The 10,211-nt window shown below is 43.3% G+C and overlaps 1 protein-coding gene across 1 annotated transcript in view; it reads right to left on the bottom strand.

Moving 5' to 3' along the window:
• Nucleotides 1-5,034: 5,034 nt before the first annotated feature.
• Nucleotides 5,035-10,211, bottom strand: part of gps1 (G protein pathway suppressor 1) — a 55,745-nt gene continuing 50,568 nt past the window's right edge. Inside the window, exons 9-14 of the mRNA XM_070547002.1 lie at nucleotides 9,168-9,262; nucleotides 8,976-9,081; nucleotides 8,216-8,296; nucleotides 6,666-6,803; nucleotides 6,453-6,587; nucleotides 5,035-5,362 (exon numbers count right to left, since the gene is read on the bottom strand). Of these exons, the coding sequence (XP_070403103.1) occupies nucleotides 5,288-5,362; nucleotides 6,453-6,587; nucleotides 6,666-6,803; nucleotides 8,216-8,296; nucleotides 8,976-9,081; nucleotides 9,168-9,262 (630 nt within the window). The 3' untranslated portion in view covers nucleotides 5,035-5,287. The remainder of the gene's footprint in view (nucleotides 5,363-6,452; nucleotides 6,588-6,665; nucleotides 6,804-8,215; nucleotides 8,297-8,975; nucleotides 9,082-9,167; nucleotides 9,263-10,211) is intronic.

The following is a 10,211-nucleotide window of genomic DNA, read 5'->3' as shown; positions in this document are numbered from 1 at the left end:
TCTTGGCGGCAGCCATGGGTCACTGCCTGGCAGCTGCATTGCCCCTGGGCGGGTCTTGGGGGGGGGGGCAGGAACATGCAGCAGTGCCTGGCCCGGGTTCAGGGACCTAGGGTAGACCTTGGCTCCTCTGCTCTCCTATCACAGGGGAGGGGGAGGTCCAGGAGGGGGAGGACCCAACCTTACCTGGATGTCCTATGTCTTATATATTCTGGAAGTTGTGCAAATGCAGGGATGGGCATAGATATTCTGCTGGGGAGGGGCTGGGTTAATGCCCCTGGACTCCATGAGGCTCTGTAATGCTGCTGCTTTGGGCCCTGGCAGGATGGGCTGGGGTCTCCATGCCCTTGGCGGCAATTTGACAACAGAGGTGACTATTGGGGCCAGTGGGGGAAGCTGGCTCCCTGGAGGGCTAAGCCTAACCAGCCGTTCCCATTCCGTCCCCATCCCTGCATATTTCTCTCCTCCTGCTCCCTCACATCTTCACACAAACATGCACATAGGACCTTGGGGGGTGGACAAGTCAGGGAGTGCGGGTATGGACCCCATTTCCGCATTCCTGTGGCAACCTGCCCCCAATTTTATTTTCACCTTATACACTTCCATCAACGACATTCCACGCAAACACACACCTTGGGAGTGAGCACATTCAACGGCACTTGGCAGGGGGATTTCTCAGCCTCCTCCCGAGTGCCGGTGCCCACTTCCAATTTTAAACTGCACTTAGACACCGAGGGCTGTGGGTGCAAGTGGGGTGGTGCAGTGGCATCAGCTGGCATAGGCTGGACAATGCCCGCTCACCACAGCCATGGAATACACCTCATTAACATACAACACTATATTGGAGCAGGTGGGGGGGGGAGACTAGGGGTCTTAGCACACCTCTGTTGTTGCTTTGCTTCCTGGGGCTGGAGGCTAGGAGGGAGATCTGGCCATCTGGTTGGGGTCTGGGGTGGTGGGTTGCTGTGCTCAGCGTTGGGCGGGGGAGCCAGCTCATCAGCACCCCAGCAGAAAGGGTCAAACTCTGGTAACCGGTGATGGTTGTACCCCATGTGCAGCAGTACCGGGACCAGAGTGAATAGGGTGTATATGGGGAGCGTGAGTGGATGTCCGGCGTGCATTTTTGTAAGTCTCTGGTTGTATGTGCATGTGTGAGCATGAGGGAGAGAGTGTGTGACTGTGTTTGTGTATGACTGTATGTCAGGTGGGGCCTTTGACTCCTCCCCTCTCCTGGGATTTCTTTTGATGATATAGATCAGGGTTTCTCAACGGGGGCTGTAGCGCCCCCCAGTGGGCGTTCAGACTATATAAGGGGGCGGTGAAAGTTTTTTGCCACTGAAGGGGGCGCTGAGATGCTAATGGTGTACGCTAGCGATACAGGACATTCATAACAGACAATGGCTCAGAATAAAAAGAAGTGCTGACAGTACAATGTGGACTACCTTCGGTGGATTTAGTCCTTCACCCACGAATCCACAACTCCCCATGTGCCTGCTTTGTGAACAAGTTTTTTGAAACGAAGCAATGCAACCCTCCCGGCTTAAGGAGCACTTTTCCAAAATGCATCCAGACAAAGCTTCAAAGGAACTGAACTATTTTCAGGTAATTAAAGAGAGACACTCTAAGAGAGGTAGCATTTGCTCGAAGCATGATTTTACTGGACCGGGGATTATCGCTTCCTACAATATCTCGTTGCTAATAGCTAAAACCACTTTTTTATGATACTTTTTTTAATGACATATTTGTATGAAACTGTTTCAAACTGAAGGTTGAATTGTATATATATATATATATATATATATATATATATATATTTTTTTTTTTAATTATGATTTTTGTATCAAAAAACTTTCTGTTTCTCTGCATGGGACATTGGTGGGCAGTAAGGGATTTCAGCATGACTTGGGGGGGCATTTAGCTGAAAAAGGTTGAGAAACCCTGATATAGATCTTCGTCTCCCCTCCCCCTGCCACACCTGGTGTGGGGTGCGGTGCCTTGGTCTGCCTGAGTGTTCGTGGCTCCCGGGTCATGGGGTTTAAGATTTTTGGTGTCTGCCTGATCAATCCCGGTGGCTGCCTGATGGGGTCTGGGTCCCTGGGCTCTGCTGGGTCCCCGGCGGGGGGTGGTCGCTCCTGGGTCCCGGGTCGCTGGGTTCCGGGCTCGGCCGGCTAGGGGGTGGGAGGCTGCGGGCGGGCCTGAGGGCTTGCCGGTGATGTCTCCCGGGACTCTGCCGGCTGCTGGTTGTGGTCCCCCGGGGCGATCCTCTGTGCCTCTCGAGGGGGGCGGGGGCCTTTCTGGTTGCAGTCTCCTTGGGGTTCCTGTGTTCTGGGGCAGTGCCTGGATCTCTGGGACTTGGAGCTCCCCCCGTCTCCTACGCATCTTTGGCGGGCGGGTCTGTGGTCCCTCGCACGCTCTATTGGACGCTCCTGTAGATAAACCTTGCATAAACAAGCGCGTGTACACACACAGGTGCTCACATGGTGCTCTCAAAAGTATGGGCTTGGGCACGTTAAACACAGGTCTTAAGACTATGGTGGGCACTTAATTCACTGTGATTTATTATCGTGTGACTGTTCAGTTAAACAATGTTGATTATATATTTCTTCATCAAGTTGACGCAGTGATAGCTTGATCTTGTTGTATTGTTGTTGTCCCATTTTTTTGTTTTTTTATTGCATTTTTTCTTGTCTCTTTCTGCAGGTCTAGAAGCAGACTCTTGTTCATTGTTTATTTTTGTGGAACCCTCCACCCCTGTCCCCCCTCTCTCCCCACCTTTTGTCTTTTCCTTTCTCTTTCACCTCTGACTCCGTGTCTGGTCGGAATTACAAAGCATTCAAAAACAATAATAAAGTTTTAAGTATCAGGCGCGACATTAAAAGCAGACGCTTTGATGCTCCACCTGAGAGTAAATCTGTAAGGCGTGTTACCAGCATTCAGACATCAATTCTGTTTGCTTCACAGCCAGACAGGACACGGTAAAAAAAAAAACAAAAAAACAATTTTATTCATTGATTTTTAGGTGTAAATTAAACAAATTTCATATTTACATATTTTTTGTAACATTTAATTTACTAATAATTTATTACATGTCCACCTCAGTGGACAGCGTGCATTCTGAACATGAAATATGTTGGCTTGACTTACTGAAGTCCAAATGGAGAGGCTCAAATGCAATTAAGTCTTCAACAGCTGTGCCTAATAGCAAAAATAAATAACAATTTTGAGTACCTACCCACTGTAGTCACCATTATGCATCAAATTGTTAAGACACTTAAAAACCATTAGAAGAGCCTTAAATTTGATCCTGAAACATACAGGGAGCCAGTGAAATGATTCTCAAACTGGTGTAATGTGCTCCCGCATCCTGGTCTTCATCAGGACACATGCTTCTGAATTTTGTAGAAGTTGTAAGCTTGAGATGATCTTTTTGGGAAGACCAGAAAGCAGGTCATTACAGTAGTCTAGTCTACTGGTGATAAAAGCATACATCAGCATCTCCGTATTGGCCTTAGGGAGAATGGGGCGGACTCTGGCGATGTTCTTTAGATGATAAAAACCTATTTTTGTGATGTTTTTAAAGTGTGGGATAAACGTCAGCTCAGAGTCAAAGATGACACCCAGGTTCTTCACTTGTTCAGATGGATTAAAAGACAGATTGTAAATTTCGATAAAAGTTTCTCTCTGGGCCTCAGGTCTGACAACCTAACTTCAGTTTTGTCCTGGTTGAGCTGGAGAAAGTTTGCTGCCATCCATGATTTCATGTCTAAAATGCAATTAAAAAGTGTAGCCATTGGCCGAGAGTCATCAGGAGACACAGATGTACATATGTTGTGGTCCTGCCCTTCATTATTCAATTTTTGGACAGTTATTTAGCTCTATTTCTGTGTGTGGGTATTCAATTTGCTCCAACAGCATGTATCACTTTGGGGTCTTACCTCCCACTCTGCAGTTTCCTAAATATAAAGCTGACTTTGTAGCCTTTGTATCCTTATTGACTAGATGGTTAACTTCACTGCAGTGGAGGTCCCCTGCGCCATCTTCTTATTTGTCTTGGATCAAGGACATCCTTCAGTTTGTTGCATTGGAAAAAACTGGGTGCTCAATACATGGTTTCTCTGTTCCCAAGTTCAATAAAACTTGGGCTCCATTTTTTGCTTATGTTAAGGGTTTGAATTTTATAGCCATTCCTGAGTAGCTACTCCAATTGTCTATGATAGAGAAAAATAGGTTTTCGCTGACATTACCACTTAAAATCATAGCTGCCTTATAAGTAAAACTCATTGCTTCATTGAAATGCAAGTGTTATCCTTTGCCAGCTTTCCTGTCTCAACAGGGAGGACAACGACTTTCTTCAGACCACGCTGGTCTGTGTTATCAGTTATACTCTCATGGGAAACAGCATGTTGACTGAATGCACCTGGTTTTGTATGAGGGAGTTGTGGCATTGTTTTTACTCCCTACATTAAACAGCTTTCCACCTGAATCTCTACGGAGCAGTTTAGGAATGTGATGTGATGTGTGTGCTTTCTAATAAATACCCTGAGAGAACGGCGAGAACCTGAGTCTGTTGTGCTCAGGTGTGTATTCATTTCATCTCTCCACTTTGCAAAGTAAAATGGAACAATAATATTGCTCTAATCCTCTGTGCGTTTGACTTCTCTTAAGGTGACCTGGTTTATTAAAAAATAACCCAACAGTTTACAAAGTACAATGTGTGATTCTGCATGCTAGGAGACTTTATATTTTTCTGTGTACAATGAAGTATGCTGTGCTCTTACGAGTAAAGGGTGACCATGGCTGGGGGGGGGGGGGGGTATTTTTCTTTCTTTAGTTTATGTCTCATGACATGGATTTTGACACAGCATTAACTCGAACTGCTATCTTGGAATGTCATTAAAAACTTAACAAAGGTTAAAAAAATTAAAATACAAAAATGTTAGTATTTATTCAGTCTGGACCTTGAAGGAAAATGTACAACATTCAAACCATATACATTTCTTTATTCAAGAAAGCCAAAATAAAACCAAAGCAATCACATTGTCTTGTTGAAGGTGTTTATTTTAAAATGGTGGTAACAGCTTCTTTACGAGCTTGTTGTAAATTACAGACATGGACTTTGCTCTGCAAACATGTTTTTCTTTAAATCAGACGACAACGTTTTTATTTCTCTAATAAGCGGAACAAATAAGTAAGTTTCAGAAACACTGTAAAAATTTGAACAGATAAAATGTGTGTAATGGTTGTTGAAGAGTGAAGCTTCCTGTGTCATCAAAGCCAGTGCAGATCCCGCTCACATGTTTGTGCTCATCCTGGTCTGGCTGTTGGCTGGTGTCAGCTCCCCCTGGCTGCCTTCTCTAGGGGGAGACTAAAGAGAGAAGCCCTTTTTAGAAGACACACTATGCTGGCAAATCGGCGTACTGCCGCCACGGTGTGTCTTATGAACAGGCCATGACGTTACTGTATTATTACTACCAAGCGTGGCGGCACAAATGCCACAAAATTCCTGCAACACCGGACTTGTGAATGCATATTACACCTTGGTGCAACCAGAAGGAGGCGTCATGATTATGTGGGGAGTTACTGCAAGGATGTTAAAAAATCTCCATGAGCACAGCTTCGATCGCAATAAAAAGCAAGTTATGTTCAAGCTAAACAGAAGTCTGTGGCAGTGTAGAGACTGCCCCCATGACCTCTTTAAACCACTACCACGTAATCTTTTATAAAAAGGACATGATTGTGCCATATTACCGCCACAGTCTGACTAATTAGAAATGACCTAAGGCTCAGCAAATTGGCAGCATTGTTTCTGAAAGAAGCTAAAGAGAAACATTTAGGTCGGGGTCCCCAATCCTGGTCCTGGAGGGCCGGTATCCTGCATGTTTTAGTTTGAACTCTGTTTCAACACACCTGATTTCAATCAGCAGCTAATTAACAGGCTTCTGCAGAGCCTGATGAGCTGCTGCACAGGTGTTTCAACCACTGAATCAAGTCTGTTGGAGCAGAAAAACCACCAAGCCTGCTGGATACCGGGCCCTCCGGGACCAGGACTGGGGACCCCTGATTTGGGTGTTTTTGTAAAGAAGGTTGTCATGATTCTCAGCATACTGACATATTGAAGTGTGGAGAGTTTATGCTAGGGGTGGGCAATCCTGCTCCTTGAGGGCCGCTATCAAGCAGGTTTTGGTTGTTTACCTGCTCCAACACACCTGATTCCTGGGTGAAGCACGTCTTAAGCAGCTCATCAGGCTCTGCAGCTTCCTGTTAATCACCAGCAGATTCAATCCAGGTGTGTTTAGGGCAGAGAAACAACTAAAAACTGCTGGATAGCAGCCCTCAAGTACCAGGATTACCCACTCTTGGTTTGGGCAAATGACCAAATGATCAGAAGGGCAGTAATGAAGCCACTTCTCACTCATAAACCTACTCATGGCTGTAAAAGTCATTAGGTAGTTTACCTTGACATGGATCTGGTTGCGCAGCACAGCAGCACGAAGAATCATGGCTTTTGCTCGTCTCTGGAACTCTTTTCCCATGTGGAGAGATTTTTCAAACGTGGTGCTCCTCTGGTCCACGTCCCTCGCATATAAAATCTGTCGGCAGATGGATGGGCCAAATTACAATGAATGAAATAGAAAGAGCCAATTGGGTATTACTCCGGTGGGTTTTACCTTGCTATGGGAGTCGATCCGTGCATTGACCAGACCCTCCAGTATCAGCTGGGTGAGTTCGTCTTCAAGAGCCAGTACTGTGGTGTTGAATGCTTGAGCCATTTTAGTCATGTCAGCTGATACGTAGGGGCTGAAATACTGAATATGTAAAACCCACAAACACATTTGTTAAATATTCCTCAGATATTCATCACAGGGTTTTCCCCAGCGCTTTGCTTGGTCACCCGCCTGGCTAAGCGTGTGTGTGCCCCCCCTACCGTCTCCGCTAACCGGGACGAAACACTGCAGCGAAATGAACCGTGGGCCTTCACTCCGCTGATAATGACAAGTAGTGGTAGCGGAACAGTAGCGATCCGGCGTGCTCATCACTTTACGCTGCCTAAAATTATTAACTCTCTGTACAAGAGGATGTGTGAGGTGCTCCGTAAGGGATGACCATGGTGCGGTTGGTGTGTGTGCGTGTGGCACGGACAAGTAAGTGTGCGGCTGCATTTTGTCGAGTCAGACCACAAGTAGTGGATCTATCTAGCAGTTATTCAAAGCCTGAATATTCCCAACACAGCCTGGAAAGTTACATGTGAGTGCTGGGATTTTACACTTTCATCTCTATAGTGGTGGGTCAGAATATCATTACAGGCACCACCATTCTCATTCTCATTCTCTCTCTCTCTCTCTCTCTCTCTCTCTCTCTCTCTCTCTCTCTCTCTCTCTCTCTCTCTCTCTCTCTCTCTCTCTCTCTCTCTCTCTCTCTCTCTCTCTCTCTCTCTCTCTCTCTCTCTCTCTCTCTCTCTCTCTCTCTCTCTCTCTCTCTCTCTCTCTCTCTCTCTCTCTCTCTCTCTCTCTCTCTCTCTCTCTCTCTCTCTCTCTCTCTCTCTCTCTCTCTCTCTCTCTCTCTCTCTCTCTCTCTCTATAAATGTATATATATCTATATATATGTGTGGCATATACATATTCATATATATATACATATATATACACATATACATATATATATATACATATATATACATATGCATATATATATATACATATATATACATATATATATATATATACATATATACATATATACACATATACACATATATATATACACACACTTATATATATATATACATACATATATACATACATATATACACATATACATATATATATATACATATATGCACATATACACACATATATATACATATACATATATACATATATACACACATATATATATGTGTGTGTATATATATATATATATATATATATATATATATATATATATATATATATGTGTGTGTGTGTGTGTGTGTGTGTGTATACACATGTTGATTTTAGGGGTGGGGTCTATTCCTATGGCCATTACAGCATTACTCATTTACAGAGGAAAGTAGGTTGGAGATGGCACAGGCTCAACCTAATAACACAAATTGTGTAAATCTGCTGGTAATCCATGAGTTGGTTTAGGAGCCATAAGACAGTCTAATGGCTCAAAGGTGCAAGTAGAAAAACATGAATTCAGAAGTTAACTGTTAACCAGGACCAAACGATAGTCTCACCTGGATCAGAGCCCTGTTTCTGATCTGACTGTACAGTGTTTTGATGTGTGGTGCAAGGTACATGTCCAACAGCAGATTATCCTGCGGAAACAGAATTATCATATTTCTCTCCTCCATATGCTCAAAACACAGAACTAGAATAAGCTTTGAATTTTTCTCATGGCACACGTTAAATCAAACAAATTAACATGTCAGAGTGTCTTTCAATGCATGCACGTCTCTGTCATGTAGCTGAGTGCTGCATATAATAGGATTTAGAGCGGAGTTTTAGTGAGGAAATACTATCAGATGGCTTCGACAAACCATCCAGCCAGCCTGCCTTGGTAATGCAGGGAAAACTGTGTGCATTTTTTGTTATTTAATACATTTGAAAGCTATTTCTACCTTTGGATTTCCTCCTTGCATTTTTGGAGTAGAACACTAACATGTATTATAAAGACAAAAATCACAAGTTGCTTCATAAGCATATGAAAAAAATTGACACAAATGTAATAATGCAAGAAAATATTAATAGCTTTAACTATTTTTATTGTATGAGATAGTAAATATTAATGTGAATGATTTGTTGTACTAGATTAGAATCTAGACCATCTTTTAACTTCATATACAGGATGGCTTGGCAGGCTAGCTTGTACCTTTGAAGAAAACCGTGAATTAAACTGAAATTGCAATTTCTGCTAGAAAAATCGCAATTCAATCTTTTATTAAAATTGTTCAGCCCTATATAACAATGCCCATATGTGCATTGTTGTGTTCTAACCTTCATTTCATCCAACAGCTTGAGGCAGGAAGCATACTTGGACTCATAGAACTTGAAGATGATGTCACGGATCTGTGGTTCTAACTCCAGAAATAATTTGAAGGAGCTGAAAACCAAACAGGGCATCAGGAGAGTTACTTTAACAGAGGGAGAAAACATATTAATCCTGTGGTGCCAACTAGCGCATACTACCTGCTAGAGATAACGTTACGCTGGAGCTCCTGTCGGTCGAATGTGGCCAAAGCACACAAGCCCCCGTACACAGCCACGTTACTGGGCGACAACAGCTGCAACAACAATTTGTTTAAAATGTTCAAGCTTCACAATAATGGCTTTAACGTCAATTCAGCATGATAAAAACACGTTCTCATCCAGTAAACTCTTATTTTAAAACCGGTAAAACGATTTGTTCCATCACTGGGGTGTAGGGCTGGGCGATATGGACAAAAACTTGTATCTAGATATATATACAACATATATCTTGATATTTTTCCTCCTGTAAAATATTTACAAGTTCACTCACTTCAAGGTGTTTTGAGAAATTATATACATACATCAACAGATTAAATGCATAAAAATGTAGATTGCTGTCAAACTTTAACCTTAGTGCCTATTCTCTACCAGTCTGCGCTTAAGAAACACTGGTACACACACACACACACACACACACACACACACACACACACACACACACACACACACACACACACACACACACACACACACACACACACACACACACACACACACACACACACACACACACACACACACACACACACACACGGTTGAGAGTTAGAGGTGTATCAAATGTCCCACCGGCACTTTTTATTTATATATTTATAATTAATGTAAAATTATTTAAATTTCATCTAGAGGTGGCCATATCGTTTATTTCTTGTCCAGAGAAAAAAAAAATCTATCATGTTAAACTAAATGTATGATGATGTAATTGCATCTACTGAAGGTCACATGGGTCATGCGCCGTGGAGTTACTAGTTATCAGGGCAAACATGGCTGAAGTCTAACAGTATTGGCTCATATCAGCGATTATACTGTAATGACTCAGTCTCTGGTTGCTCTTTTATGAGTTTTATTTTTGGGCTACTGTCGCCGTAACCCACACCTTACAAACTCTTAACTTGTTCAACAGAATCGCCTGTAATGGATTAAGGTTGGTTTATGCTTGACGCGTCCGTGAGGTCCGCACGGCTCCGCGCGGAAAAGTTGCATCAT

Source organism: Nothobranchius furzeri, chromosome 18 (genome assembly GCF_043380555.1).
Source record: "Nothobranchius furzeri strain GRZ-AD chromosome 18, NfurGRZ-RIMD1, whole genome shotgun sequence".
NCBI classification, from domain to species: domain Eukaryota; kingdom Metazoa; phylum Chordata; class Actinopteri; order Cyprinodontiformes; family Nothobranchiidae; genus Nothobranchius; species Nothobranchius furzeri.
Note: the sequence above shows the minus strand (reverse complement) of the source record. Positions and strands in the feature narration are given on the sequence as shown.